The sequence below is a fragment of the Cydia fagiglandana genome, chromosome 13, assembly GCF_963556715.1.
Source record: "Cydia fagiglandana chromosome 13, ilCydFagi1.1, whole genome shotgun sequence".
In the NCBI taxonomy this organism is placed as follows: domain Eukaryota; kingdom Metazoa; phylum Arthropoda; class Insecta; order Lepidoptera; family Tortricidae; genus Cydia; species Cydia fagiglandana.
Window position 1 is genome coordinate 19,259,610 of NC_085944.1, and position 15,299 is coordinate 19,274,908.

Sequence of the window (15,299 nt, forward strand, 5' to 3'; positions counted from 1 at the left end):
ATCGCACATTTCCATTGATTACTGATTCGCCGGATAGTTCACTACGTTACAATCAGACTAAGAATCCGACTGAATAAGAATCTGACGAATCAAGAATCCAGCTAATCTGGGACTAGTCCATAATTTCACGAGCCACAGTTAGCACATTGACCGTTGACCTGTTGAGTTTAATAGATTTAGTGAGTAGGTAAGTAAATATCCTTTTCACCACACCAGCTTGGAAAGGCTTACTTTGCACTTCGAAAACGAATAGCAAAGTTTCATTTTATCCACATGTGAGGCAAAGTAATCAAATGCAAATTTTGAGGTGTTTTCTTATGTTTGCTGGTAGAATTGACTTTTAAATGATGATTTAGGATGATAAATATTTAATAACATTCATATGGATTTGATTTGGTTTGATTTTGTTTGATATTTTACATCTAACATTTGCTTCGGGTTGGTATGGTGAAAAATTTTGTGTTTCACTCGGGGGCAAATTTTGTTTAACCCTCGTGCTTTGAAACCCTCGCAACGCTCAAGATTCCATTTTTCGAACCACTCGCTACGCTCGTGATAAAATTGTGGAATCTTTCGCTTGCTCGGATATCAATATTAGCACGAGCGGTTAAACAACAACTTTGCCCCCTTGTAAAACAAATAACTATTATTGCATCACAAAGTAAAAAAAAAATACAAAAAGCGAAATACAAGCTTGAGACTAGGTATCGTTCTCTCATTTAATTATGAAAAGTTGTAAAAGTATATTCGTAACTTTTTTACACAGATAAGAAAGCATCGTAAAAAGTGATATACGGTATTTTTCATCCCGAAAATGCATATTTCCCGAGGGACGCGAAAAATTCGGTCAAATCGATGTTCGTGAAACTAAATTTCTCGCTCACATATCAGATTAAAAAGTAAATGTCTCAACTCTGGTTAGGTCTTTGTTATTTTAGATTTTACGTTAAAATCCTGTCTTGGCTTTCTCTTCAATTACGTAATTACTTCTTAACTTATTAAAATACTTAGAATCCGACTCTCCGATAAAGTAATCTTCAAGTAGCAGTCATTTTAAAATTAAATTTAACTTCCCCCATACGCAGTTATCAAATGTAAATTACTAATTAATAATTAATATTAAATATTAATGAGGAAAAATAAATAAATCGTCAGTTGTTTAATAGGGCTCATAATATTGTTATCGAAAATATAACAAAAACATACATATTATCGTACACGCAATGTTAAGCCATGTGAGAGACGTCATAAGTGCGTGACGTCTAATACTCCTTGGCTACGCCATTGTGATTTCATACATTTTTATAATTAATTTTAAACTTATTCATAATATATCATACACACCACTCGAACGCATCTTTTATATATATCATACCTGGCAACATCCTTTTCCAACCCCCGCACTCCCTTCACCTCCAACCGCCAGTGCAAAATAAAATCTCATCGCGGGCGCGTCCAAAAAGTTTGCATTCCTCTAATTAAACTCAAAATCAAGTGAAAAGTACTTTAAAGAAGATCAGTGACATCACGTGCAACCCTGTGCTTGTGAACTCATCGAAGTGTCGTGTTTTTGCCGAAATACGAACTCAAAATTGGAGTCGGCGGTCTACGTGCTATCGAGGTTTGTCCCTGCCACTCCAAGTGTTGGTCCTTCGAACCGGATCCTTCCTATATATATAAATATTTCATTATTTCGTACATATTTACAGTAATCATACACTCAAAAATATAATTTATACGTATATTCGATAAAATCACTCAACGTGCTACCATACTTTAATTGGTGCGCATCACGCTTATTTCATCTTATTTCACAACTAGTTATCATTAAATACAAGTTATTTCACTCATTCTTTAAGATTCAAAGCATATTTTTGGTAAATCGCGCATATTTCAACAAGTCAATTGTAAAATTTGTTCGCCGCTTGCACCGTTTATACATACCTACCTACCCGCCATCTTACATTTATACGCGCCGCGCACAGTTCGTCGCTTTGATTTTATTTTAATTAATTGACAAAACTCTCATTTTATAACTTCACGCAAATTACGCATACGCATATTATTAATTGACTTATTACCAACATGGGGGGAGGCAATAAATCAAAAGATGGTTCAAGCGACGAGGATGTTATGATTACTTTTTTAGAACATAAAAAACAATTTCTGTTTCAAATAATTCAAGACGTCTATAACTTAAGCTTGAAGGTTTCCAACGATGTCACACGCACACAATTCTTAGCTAGGGCTCAATCCGTTGATAAAACGCGATCAGATTATATTGAAACAATTGATAAACTTATGATTGAACAACTCAAAGAAAATCCTGAGGCTCAGCCGAGTTATAGTATTTTAAATACATTTGACGAGTTATATTGTTACATTAAACAAAAGGAAACCACACTGAGGCAAGAGCTTGAGGACCAAAAGAAAAATAATAATTTTAACACTAAGTTGCCCCCGCTTCAACTCATAGGTTTTGATGGTACTCCTACTAAGTGGCCAGTATTCTATGAAAATTTCCGCAGTGTCATACACACTAATACTCGCTTAACCAATGCTGAAAAGGTCCAGTACCTAATAGGATGTCTCTCCGGCAAAGCACTTAATGTTTGTTCCGGAATAACCGCTACCTCTGAAAACTATGACATCATATGGCAAGCTCTTCTAGCAAAATACCAAGATACTAGGGTACAGGCTTCTGTCTATTTAGACCAGATGTTACAACAAAAGACTGGACAGTCAGTCGATAATATAGTTGATAACTTTTGTTCCGCTGAAGCAGCATTGCAGCGCTTGAAAATTGATAACTTATCAGATTTTATGATAACTCATATTGCCTTAAGCAAATTGGACAAAACTATGATCGACCTGTTCGAACAGGCTCATAGACACATAGAAATTCCTAAATTTAGTGATTTAAAGAAATTTTTAACTGAACAGAGTAAACTCCAAGTACTCCACGCGCCGTCGCGCTCTCAAACTCAAACTTATAATAATAATACTCGCGCTCAGATCACTAACAAAACCGCACCGCAAATTAATAAAAAAAAACTTTTACACACTTTTAAACTTAAACAAAAAAAACCGACTTCAAAAAGGATGAAATAAAATATTATCCATTTTAAGTCTATGCGTTACCAACTGATATGTTTGAAGTCGGTGCCAAGCCAACTTGGGAAGCATACCATGATTTTGGTGCGAATCGATAAGGATGTACGTTGGTTTGCCTTACACGATGACAATTAACGTATTTTCTGTAGGTACAGTTGACGTTAAAAATATGTTTACACTTTTCGTCTTATTACAAAGGAGTAAGGTGCAAAAGTGTAACCATATCTTTGACGTCGAATGTACCTAAGAACACACCTCAGAACACACGATCAAACCTTCTTAGCACAGTCCGTACCAAGTTAGTCGGCACGCAAGCGTGAGATTGGGACTGAAGTTATTTTCCGTCCCTTATTCAGAGAACTACGTTTCATTATATAAAACAAATCAAGGAATTTACTTTCTTGCCAAATGTCACCTGAAGCGGTTCAGTTGTATAGCTATGAAAAGGCGACAAAGAAGCAGACAGAATTACTTACACATTTATAATAGTTATTAATACAGTTCTAATGGGATTTATAGTCATAAGGCTGATTATTTTTGACGGGTATTGTTACTACTTGGCTTGGCACCGACTTCAAACATATCAGTTGGTAACGCATAGACTTAAAATGGATAATATTTTATTTCATCCTTTTTGAAGTCGGTTTTCTTTTTTTTTGTAAAAAGTTTTTATTTTTCAATTTTTAGTTTTAACGCATTGTTAAGAGCGCGACGCATGAATGAAAAACAACATCATGACTAACACTAAATTCGTGTATCTACTTTAATAAATATGTAATCAGGAATTTTCTCGAGTCCGTCTGGGAAATTACAATTCCTGTCACTACACTAAATCCATCCTCCGCCCCGCCACTGACCCAATCTCTCAACCCCCCCGATCACTCTACCTCACAGCGTATCAACTCCTGATCCATGTACCCCTCGGCCCTGAACCAGCAGCCCTACAACCACCATTACCCGACCCCTTTATCCCCGACCCCTTAACTCCTAACCCTAACCCCCGATCAGTAGCCTTACCAGCTTTCCAAGAGTTTGACATTGATTTATTCGCTAGCGTGTGTGTAACTTACTTTCTTTGCATCTCGCTCGTATTGACATATTAGTGCGAGCGAGATGCATAAAAAGTTAGTTACGAAGACGTTAGCGTCGCTAACTTAGCGAATATGTCAATGTCAAACTCGTGGTACGGCTACACTTGCACTACATCAAATTGGCGGTGTTCGGAAGCAAATGCTTGAGTTACTTTAGAAAACACCGAAATCACTTTACACGTGCCTTTAAAAACTGAGGAGTTCCCTCAGTTCCTCATGGATTCCATCATCAGACCAGAACCAAAAATAATACGAAAACACCTAGGAGGCAACTCCTTTCAAACAAAAAAAGAATTACTCAATTCGGATCACAGGTGCCGGAGTAATCGCTGAACATACTACATTTAAAAAATCATCATCATTATCATCAAAACAATCATCATCATCAGGTCTACTTCATCAAAGTGGTGGTTTTCGGGAGAAAATGCTCGAGTTGCTTAAGAAAACACCCAAATCACCATGCATGTGCCTTTAAAAATTGAGGAGTTCCCTCAATTCCTCATGGATCCCATCATCAGAACAGAACCAAATTAAAATGGGACCAACTCGGAGGTAGCTCCTTTCGATCAAAAAAAGAATTACTCAAATCTGACTACGGATGTCAGAGTAATCGGTGAACGTACTACATTTAAAAAATCATCATCATTATCATCAAAACAATCATCATCATCAGGTCTACTTCATCAAAGTGGTGGTTTTCGGGAGAAAATGCTCGAGTTGCTTAAGAAAACACTCAAATCACCATGCATGTGCCTTTAAAAATTGAGGAGTTCCCTCAATTCCTCATGAATCCCATCATCAGAACAGAACCAAATTAAAATGGGACCAACTCGGAGGTAGCTCCTTTCTATCAAAAAAAGAATTACTCAAATCGGACTACGGATGTCGGAGTAATCGGTGAACGTACATAGGAAAAAAAAAAAATAGCCACAACCGAATACAGAACCTCCTCCTTCTATGAAATGGAAGTCGGTTAATAAAAACATTCTGTACTCAAGTAACCGTTCCGCAACCTCAGACTTCCAGCAAGTCTAATAGCTCTGACAGTGTCACTCAACCGCGATCATGCAAAGTGTGTAACTCTCAACTCTCTCACCCTCTATTCAAATGCGAATATTTCCTAAAACAAAATACTCAAACGCGCAACGACATAGTTCGTCAACACACATTTTGCATAAACTGTTTAGGTTTTCATCATATTAATACATGTAAATCAACAAACCGGTGTTCGATTTGCAATAAGAAGCATCATTCTTTATTACACTACGAAACCCATTCGAATACAACGCATTCCCCGCGATCAGCTGATTCAGCAAATGATAATAATAACAACTCGGCTGGCGCGCGCGCTTCTACAGCGCCGCTCCCAAGCACTAGCTCCGCGAATCCTCCGTCTCTGTCTCACTCGCCGCGTCAGCCGCGCTCGCCTACGGCGAGTGCCGCTCGCACGCACGGCGGTCAGACAAGCGCTCAGGTGAATAACGACAACATCGCGTTATCAGTTACCATTCCCGCGCTAAACTCTAACAGTGACACGTTAGTTTTATGCCCGACCGCGTCTGTTAACGTTTATAGTAACAATGAAACGCATCGCCTACGCGTTTTCTTGGATACTGGAGCGGCTACTAATTTCATAACAAAGGCTTGTTGTGAACGCTTAAATTTAAAAATAATTCCCGCACCCGCTATTATTAATGGCATAGGAAAAATAAAAGACCGCACGTTTGGAATAACGCAACTCACAATACACTCTCGATTCGACTCACGCTGTTCCTATACCGTTTGCTGCCGCGTTATGGATGAAATTACGGACATTTTACCTAGCGCCGAGCTAGAAACCACGCAATTAGACCATCTTCAAGGCTTGCCGATGGCCGATGACGAATATTACTTACCGGGTGAAATAGATTGTTTGATAGGTAATGAACTATTTCCCACGTTACTCGGACCAGGTAAAGTGACCTCGCCGACCTCCTCGGTTGTAGGTATTGAAACTACTCTCGGATACATCGCCGGAGGAAGGGCGCAATGTTTTCCTAACTCGCTCGAAAATGAAACTCGCTCATTAAACGCTCACAATTTGGAAAAGACTTTCTTTTGCCAAACTGAAGTTTTCTGTCTCGATCAATTAACGCAACGCTTTTGGGAAATTGAAAATGTCCCAGAAAAAATCCATTTTAGTCCAGATGACGAAGCATGTGAAAAACATTTTCAGTCAACTTACACGCGCGAGGACGACGGTACCTACACCGTTGCTCTTCCTTTCAAACACTCTCCTGCCGAATTAGGATCCTCTTATGCTGCCGCGAAGCACCGCTTATTGAATTTGGAACAGAAACTCGACTCCACTGGATTACGGTCAGATTATAACGCAACTATTCAAACTTACATAGATCAAGGTTATTTAACAAAGGTTCCAAATGATTTTCAAACCACTGATTCTTATTACATTCCGCATAGAGCCGTTTATCGTCCAGACAAAGAAACTTCAAAGACGCGTATCGTACTGAACGCTGGTTGTAAAACCACCTCAGGAAAATCACTTAATGATTTACTATATGTAGGCCCAGTTCTACAGAATAATATTTTCGAATTGTTGTTAAATCTTCGCATGTTTTCAATCGCAATATCCGCTGATATCGAAAAAATGTATTTTCAAGTGAAACTTTCTCCTGATCATCACTCATTCCAAAGAATTTTATTCAGGTTTGACACTAATTCACCGATTGAAATATATCAATTTAATAGGGTCTGTTTCGGTGTTTCCAGTTCGCCATATTTAGCTTTGCGTGTCGTGCGACAACTTGCCGCAGATAGCCGCGATTCATTCCCGATCGCCGCTTATGAAGCCGAAAACCATATGTACGTCGACGATTATGTTAGCTCCGTGGATAACGTAGATACGGCAGAAAAAATATATAAGGAGATGACCGCTATGTTCAAATCGGGAGGTTTCAATTTAGTTAAATGGATTTCAAATGATACTCAACTCATGTCGCGCGTCCCATCCGCACTAAAAAGCCCTCTCGCTGTCAAATTTGAGGTCGATCCCAACGCTGACACTAAAATCGTAGGTATGCAGTGGCAGCCTACTGACGATAACTTTCATTTCAAAACAAACATAGATTTTCCAGAAACTTGTACTAAACGCTCGATTCTATCTGTCACCGCGCGCTTATTTGACCCGCTAGGTCTAATTAGCCCGGTCGTAGCTTACATGAAATTACTCATTCAAGAATGTTTTAAACTTCAACTTGACTGGGATGATGAAGTGCCTGACTTCATTCTCTCCAAGTGGAAACAATTCCACGAGGAACTTCCGCACTTATCACAAATTGAAATACCGCGTCATATTGGCATCACGTCCACTAACAGAATAACTTTAATCGGATTCGCCGACGCTAGCCAGCAGTGCTATGGATCTGCTATCTATGTACGCATAGATTCAGATGAAAACTCAACCGCGCATTCAGTAGAATTACTCACCGCTAAATCCAAAGTTTCCAATCCGAATAAAACACTCGCTCGCTTAGAACTCTGCGCCGCTGTGTTACTCGCAAAATTGATAAATTCCGTTCGCGACGTCCTAAGTAAACGATGCACTATAAATAAAATATACGCTTTTTCAGACGCTACTGTAACACTCACATGGATTCATTCACCCGCTTATAAATTTCACACATTTGTAGCTAATCGTATAGCTCAAATAAATGAGTACTTACCCGCTTCCCACTGGTTCCACGTCCGTGGTGTAGAGAACCCTGCAGATATTGTGTCGCGGCCTGTAACGCCAACAGGATTAGTAAATAACTCACTCTGGTTCCACGGCCCGCAATGGCTGTCCGCTCCGATTAATACCTGGCCTGTAAAAGAATTTAAAATAAACAATAATAAACAGGAAGATTTACAAGAAATTAAAATTACATCGCTTCCCGCGCAAACTGTATCTACGGACTTTGCTACGGATGAACCTACTCACCCAATTCACGACCTCGCTGTAAGATGTTCGACGTGGACTAAATTCATACGCTCACTCGTATACGCTTTCCGTTTTTCAAAATTACTCCACTCTCAAGGTTCCATAACTCCAAAGGATTTAGAATATGCAGAATATCGCGTACTACGCTACGAACAAGCAACACATTTCTCTCGCGAGCTTGATGCTATTAAAAATAACAAACTAATTCCTGGTAAATCAGTTCTTAAACTGCACCCATTTATTGATGACCAAGGTCTCCTAAGAGTAGGAGGTAGACTCACTCATTCACAGTTAGGTTTTGATCAAAAACATCAAATACTACTGTCCGCAAAAAGTAGAATAGTATCGCTTTTAGTAGATTATTATCACTCGTCGAACCTGCATACCGGTCCCGCCTTAGTACTTGTGATATACTCGTGTATGTCAGCTTTAAGTGCCTATGGTCGCTCTTATCTGTGGGCTGTTTCGTTCTTCTCCAATATGGCGTCTTGATTGTAAGATCGATAAATTAGTGTTCCAATAAAGAATACAGCATTAATTAATTGCGTGTTATTCCAAGTCATCACAGTGGCGACGAGATAGACGAACCAACAAAAAAATCACAGTTTTAATTAATAACAAAGTGTAAGAAGTGATAAAGTTGAAAAAGCAAAATTGCAATATAGACGCAGTCGATCTGCTTTTGTTTTTGCATAATGGCGGCCGCTTGACAAAAATGCAAAATCTTCACAACGTGTGCCACAATAATATTTGTTTAAAAAGCGACGAACTTGATCTTGAATTAGATGACGGACGCCGAAATCAGTGACTCTACGGACGTACGGACAACAGGATGGATTTACAAACTGTCAAAAATTGAATTGCAAGAATACTTGAATAAGCTTAAAATCACATTCGATGAACAGCAAACCGTCGACGAATTGCGACAAATATTGGTAAAATATTGCAAAAAGAAACAAAATATAAACGCGAGCCAACCCAAAATGTCACACGCACACATAACCCATTTAAATCTTCAACCATTTGATGGCACTAAATGGGAATGTTTTGAACAACAATTAGAATGCTATATTGCATTGAATGACGTGCCACAGGAGAAAAAAGTGCCCCTGTTGTTAACAAAAATAACACCTCAGGTTTTCGAAACTTTGACGTCTCTGTGTAACACAAAAAAACCTTCAAGTCTCTCTTATGTTGAGCTTACTACAATTTTGAAAAACAAATACGTACCAAAAAAGTCTATTGTTTTGGAACGTGCGACGTTCCGAAGTCGGAATCAGCTTCCAAATGAAAAAATAGAGGATTATGTTACAGAACTACGGAAGTTAGCTAGCAAATGTCAATTCAAGGACTCCGAGGATCAATTAAAAGAAAAGTTCATCGACGGTGTGCATTCCAAACTCATTAAATTTGAATTACTAAAAGCGGATACAAGTCAGACATTAGAAGATTACATTACTTTGGCTAGAACGGTAGAAGCGGCATTAAAAGAAACAGGGCAGAAGGCAGAAGTGGAAGCTAATGTTTACTATCAGCAAACTAACAGAAACAAATCATTTCAAGGTAGACCAACAAGAGGGAAGCCAAGCATGAATAAAGCTACGAGGTGTTTCTGCTGCGGTGGTCACAATCATCTGCGTTCAGAGTGTACGCTGCGCCAAAAATATTGTTCGGAATGTGGTCAACAAGGACACATTTTTAAGGTCTGTCCCAAGAAGAAGAGTTTCAAAATTAACTGTATAGAGAAAGAGGAAACCGAGGACATCTCAGAAAACCAAAAAATGGATGAGTACCAAATGTACTATGTAAATGTAAGTAAAGTGCCTCCTCATATGTTAAGTCTTAATGTTGAGGGTTGTATGGTAGAATTTCAGCTGGATACAGGGTCTGAGGTTACCGTTATTCCATTAAAACAAAAACAAATGTTATTACCTGATAAGGACATTAAAAAATGTAATGTTTTATTTAAAAATTTTGATCAAAAGATATCACAACCATTAGGAATAATAGATAACTTGACAGTCACATTGAATAATGTAACTAAACAATTAAACAGTTTTGTAACTGAGAACACACCATGTATTATAGGGAGAGACTGGCTACAGGAGTTAGGATTATGGCCGCCCCAATTTGTAATGTCAAATGAAGCAAATGTAGTAAATAAAAATGTTAATAATGTTTCAGAAGCCAGAGCTGCAATAAAGGAAAGGTTCGCAGAAGTATTTAGTGAAGGATGGGGAAATTTTAAAGGTGAAACCATCAGCCTTAAATTAAAAAAGGATGCCAAACCAAAAAGCCTGCCGGTACGCCGAGTTCCATTTGCACTTCAAGACAAGGTAAAAGCTGAAATTTCTAGACTTTTACAAAATGGTAGAATTGAACCCGTGGAGACCAGTGAGTGGGGTACACCTGTGGTTCCAATTTTAAAGGGAGATGGTTCGGTAAGGTTATGTGGAGACTACAAATTAACCGTCAACCCACATTTAGAGGTGGATCACTTTCCATTGCCTCATATAGAAGAGATATTTAATTCCCTTAATAATGGAAAATACTTCTGCGAGCTGGACCTGAAAGAGGCGTATCATCAGGCACCATTAGACGAAGCCTCAAAAGATTGTACAGTTATTGTTACAGAAGTGGGCACATTCAGGTATAATTATCTTCCTTATGGTGTGAGCACAGGACCAGGGTCATTTCAGCGGCTCATGAGTAAAAAATTATCAGATATTCCAAATACTGCTGTATTTATAGATAATATTTATATTAGTGGTAAAGATATCCAGGATACAGTAGACACTTTATCTAAGGTTTTAGAGAGGTTACAACAAAGTGAATTTAAGTTAAAAATACAAAAATGTACATTCTTTGAAAAAAGCATTGACGTGTTTGGCTTTACGATCGACAGCAATGGTATACGGGTAAATAAAGAGAATATAGAACCATTACTGCAGGCCACACCACCCACAAATGTAACAATGTTAAGGTCATTTTTAGGCAAAGTTAACTATTATTCTCGTTTCTTAAAAGATATGGCCAGCATATTGACACCATTATATGAATGTACCAAAGAAAATAAATTCAAGTGGACGCACCAATGTGATAATGCTTTTGTTATGATAAAAAATAAGCTGGCTAACATGGATAATCTAACTCATTACGATCCTAATTTACCTTTAATTTTAAGTTGTGACGCATCAGAGACAGGCTTGGCTGCAGTAATTTCAAATAGAGACAGAAACGGAGTCGTAAAACCAATTGCTTATGCAAGTAAAAAACTGAATGAGACAGAGATTAAATATTCTACTATAGACAAGGAAGCTATGGCAGTAGTGTTTGGTGTGACAAAATTCTATAATTATACATATGGTAGGAGTTTTGAGTTAGAAACTGATAGTGCAGCTTTAGTACGCATTTTTGGCCCAACTAAAGCCATTCCTAAAATGGCGGCAAAAAGGTTGCAACATTATGCAATTTTTTTGTCAGCATTCAACTACAAAATTCGACACATTAAAACTGATAAAAATCCAGCAGATTTTTTATCACGGACCCCTATGCTAATTAATAAAAATCAAGATACTATGCACCCTATTTGTACCGATGCAGAGATAAGTAATATTTATTACATTCAAAATTGTGAAATTAATAACTTGGACTGGAAATCTATACAGGAGGCAACCAGAAAAGATGTAACATTAGCCAAAGTCATAAGATATACCATGGACGGATGGCCTGACTTAATGATGGACAAAGAATTGTCAACCTACGGTAATAAGAAAACTGAAATAAGTTTTGACAGAGGTTGCCTTTTCTGGGGTTATAGAATCATCATACCGGAGTCATTAAGACAGGCAATCTTAATTGAAATACATAAAAGTCATTTCGGTACTGTACGTATGAAGCAGCTGGCACGCTCTTACTTCTGGTGGCCAGGCATAGATGCAGAAATAGAGAAAATCACAAATGATTGTCTTACTTGCCTTTCAGTTCGGAATAATCCCACTAAGGGGCACCAGAAGTCGTGGCCAGTGGCTCCATCTGTATGGTACCGCATTCATGCGGATTATTGTGGACCATTTTACAATAAAATGTACTTAGTGGTGGTTGACAGTTATAGTAAGTGGCCAGAAATTATAGAAATGAGCTCGATAACCTCATCTCGTACGATCGAAGTTTTCAATAGTCTTTTTGCACGTCATGGCTACCCTGTCCACTTGGTAACTGACAACGGGCCGTCCTTTACATCGGCTGAATTTAAAGATTTCTGTAAGCTGAAAGACATTAAACATACCTTTACTCCTCCATACCACCCTGCGACCAATGGAGCAGCAGAAAGATTGGTGGATATATTTAAAAAACATGTCTTAAAAATTAAAGAAAGCAGAGGAAATACAATCCAATCTGCAATTAACTTATTCCTTTTCGATTACAGAGTAACACCACATAGTACAACAGGAGTGACGCCTGCTTCGCTCATGTACAATAGAGATCTCCGGTCCCGGTTCGCTCTGCTACGACCGCCGCCGGTTACAGAAAGAGCTCAACATATGTTAGAAAAGCAGAGGGAACTGGCATCGGGGAGTAGAAACATAGAATTTGTGGTGGGAGAAAAGGTAATGGTTAGGGATTATAGGAAAAACAGACAACCTTGGATACAAGGAGTTATAGTGGAGGAATCGATTCCTAACACGACGTATATCATAGACGTGGAGGGGTGTAAATGGAAGCGACATGTTAATCAAATGTTAAATTGTAGCCTTAGTTTATTAGAATAAGATACTCGCAGGCCATCCTAGGATGTGCACGTATGTGTGATGCCAAGAGTAAACGTAGCAATAAGAATGTTATGTGAAAAGTTAACTACAACTATATAAAATAGGTTTTTATAGTTAGCGAAAGAAGTTGTAAACTTAAGTACAGTCATTTTAAGTTTATATTGTTTTAGGAATAAGTCTAGCGTAAGGTAAAATGTAACATTCCAGAGAACTGTTTAAAACTGGTGGGGGAGAGTGTGATATACTCGTGTATGTCAGCTTTAAGTGCCTATGGTCGCTCTTATCTGTGGGCTGTTTCGTTCTTCTCCAATATGGCGTCTTGATTGTAAGATCGATAAATTAGTGTTCCAATAAAGAATACAGCATTAATTAATTGCGTGTTATTCCAAGTCATCACAGTACTAGCATTAATTAGACAAAAATATTGGATTTTATCTGCTCGAAATTTAATTCGCCAAAGAGTACACAAATGCAACGCCTGTTTCAAACTTAAACCATTATCTACACAACCACCGATGGGTGACCTCCCCGCCATCCGCGTCTCTCGAGTAAAAGCATTCGTACACACGGCTGTCGATTACGGCGGACCGTTTTATATCACTCATATACGCCGTCGCGGAGTTAAAAGCCACAAGGCTTATATTTGCCTGTTTGTTTGTTTAACAACAAAAGCCATCCATTTAGAATTGGTCTCCGATCTGAGCACGGACTTATTTCTTGCCGCTTTTAAACGATTCATTTCACGCAGAGGTCCGGCTTCAATTTTATATAGTGACGGAGGTACAAATTTTATTGGTGCGAAAAACAAATTAAACGAAATTTACCCACTTATACAGTCCACTGATTATAATAACTATTTGAGTAATTACCTTGCGCAACATAAAATTCAATTTCAACACAGTCCACCTTATGGTCCGAACTTTAACGGTTTAAGCGAAACTAATGTCAAGTCAGTCAAAACTCACTTATATAAAGTTATAGGTAATCAAATTTTAACCTATGAAGAATTTAATTCAGTTTTGGTCCAAATTGAAGGGCTGCTTAACAGTCGTCCGATTTGCGTCCTATCATCGGATCCTTCTGATCCGACCGCGTTATCTCCAAGTCATTTCTTAAATATCACTCCACTTAAATTTTTACCCGCGGAGAAAGTCGATAATAATATTCCAAATCATATGTTAACTCGCTATCAGCTTCTAAATAAAATTGTTCAGAGTTATTGGAACCGTTTCAGCATGGAATATCTGACTTCCCTTCAACAACGCGATAAATGGAATTCACCTTCCAAACCTGTGAGTGTGGGAACAGTTGTTGTCATTAAAGATGATAATGCTCATCCTATGTTCTGGCCTCTCGCCGTTGTCTCAGAGGTTTTCCCAGGAAAAGATAATGTAATTCGCGTCGCTAAAGTAACTACTTCTTCAGGAACTTATGTCCGTCCTGTAACTCGGCTCTGCCCGTTACCTACGCAATAATTAAATTTAACATAGTACAAACTTAGTTAATAAAAATACTCTTACTATTAGTTTCTATATTAATTAATATTCTTTTTTTTTTAACGCAATGTAGAGGAAACCTCTAGGCGCCCCGAAGTTGGCTACGCCATTGTGATTTCATACATTTTTATAATTAATTTTAAACTTATTCATAATATATCATACACACCACTCGAACGCATCTTTTATATATATCATACCTGGCAACATCCTTTTCCAACCCCCGCACTCCCTTCACCTCCAACCGCCAGTGCAAAATAAAATCTCATCGCGGGCGCGTCCAAAAAGTTTGCATTCCTCTAATTAAACTCAAAATCAAGTGAAAAGTACTTTAAAGAAGATCAGTGACATCACGTGCAACCCTGTGCTTGTGAACTCATCGAAGTGTCGTGTTTTTGCCGAAATACGAACTCAAAATTGGAGTCGGCGGTCTACGTGCTATCGAGGTTTGTCCCTGCCACTCCACTCCTAATACGAAATTGGACACATTTTTATTGATAACCTTTGAATTTTGTTTGTTTGACCCCTTACCTGCAACGGAATGAAATACGAAAAAAGATTGTGCACGTTACGAGAAATGGCTAAAGCGTCGAATGGGACCTTTTTAATAATTGATGAAGAATATTAACTTTTGGATACCTCACTCAATGCGGATCACTACAGTTCAGAATTGGATGAAATCAAAGTTCCTTTTAATTAAAAAATGGTATTGCAAGTTAATTTCAACTTAATTAGTGCAAATGGCAAAAAATATTAACGATGAGTAATTTTTTAAATTTAAAAGTCGTTTCTACTGGACCAAAACATGAAATCGCTAATTTATATAAATCCCTGTGGTTGGCATTAA

General features: G+C 38.2%; 2 protein-coding genes across 2 annotated transcripts in view; both read left to right on the forward strand.

Moving 5' to 3' along the window:
• The window catches only part of LOC134670401 (5-hydroxytryptamine receptor), a 181,365-nt gene that overhangs the window by 55,507 nt on the left and 110,559 nt on the right, over positions 1-15,299 (forward strand). The window lies entirely within an intron of this gene.
• On the forward strand, positions 9,168-11,751 carry LOC134669921 (uncharacterized). The gene is made up of 2 exons (XM_063527538.1): positions 9,168-9,995; positions 10,369-11,751. Exons 1-2 carry the CDS (start codon positions 9,168-9,170, stop codon positions 10,384-10,386), a joined length of 846 nt encoding a protein of 281 aa, XP_063383608.1. The 3' UTR covers positions 10,387-11,751.

Excerpts from the sequence above, each read along its gene's own strand:
- LOC134669921 (XM_063527538.1), top strand. The coding sequence starts at position 9,168 with ATGTCACACGCACACATAACCCATTTAAATCTTCAACCATTTGATGGC.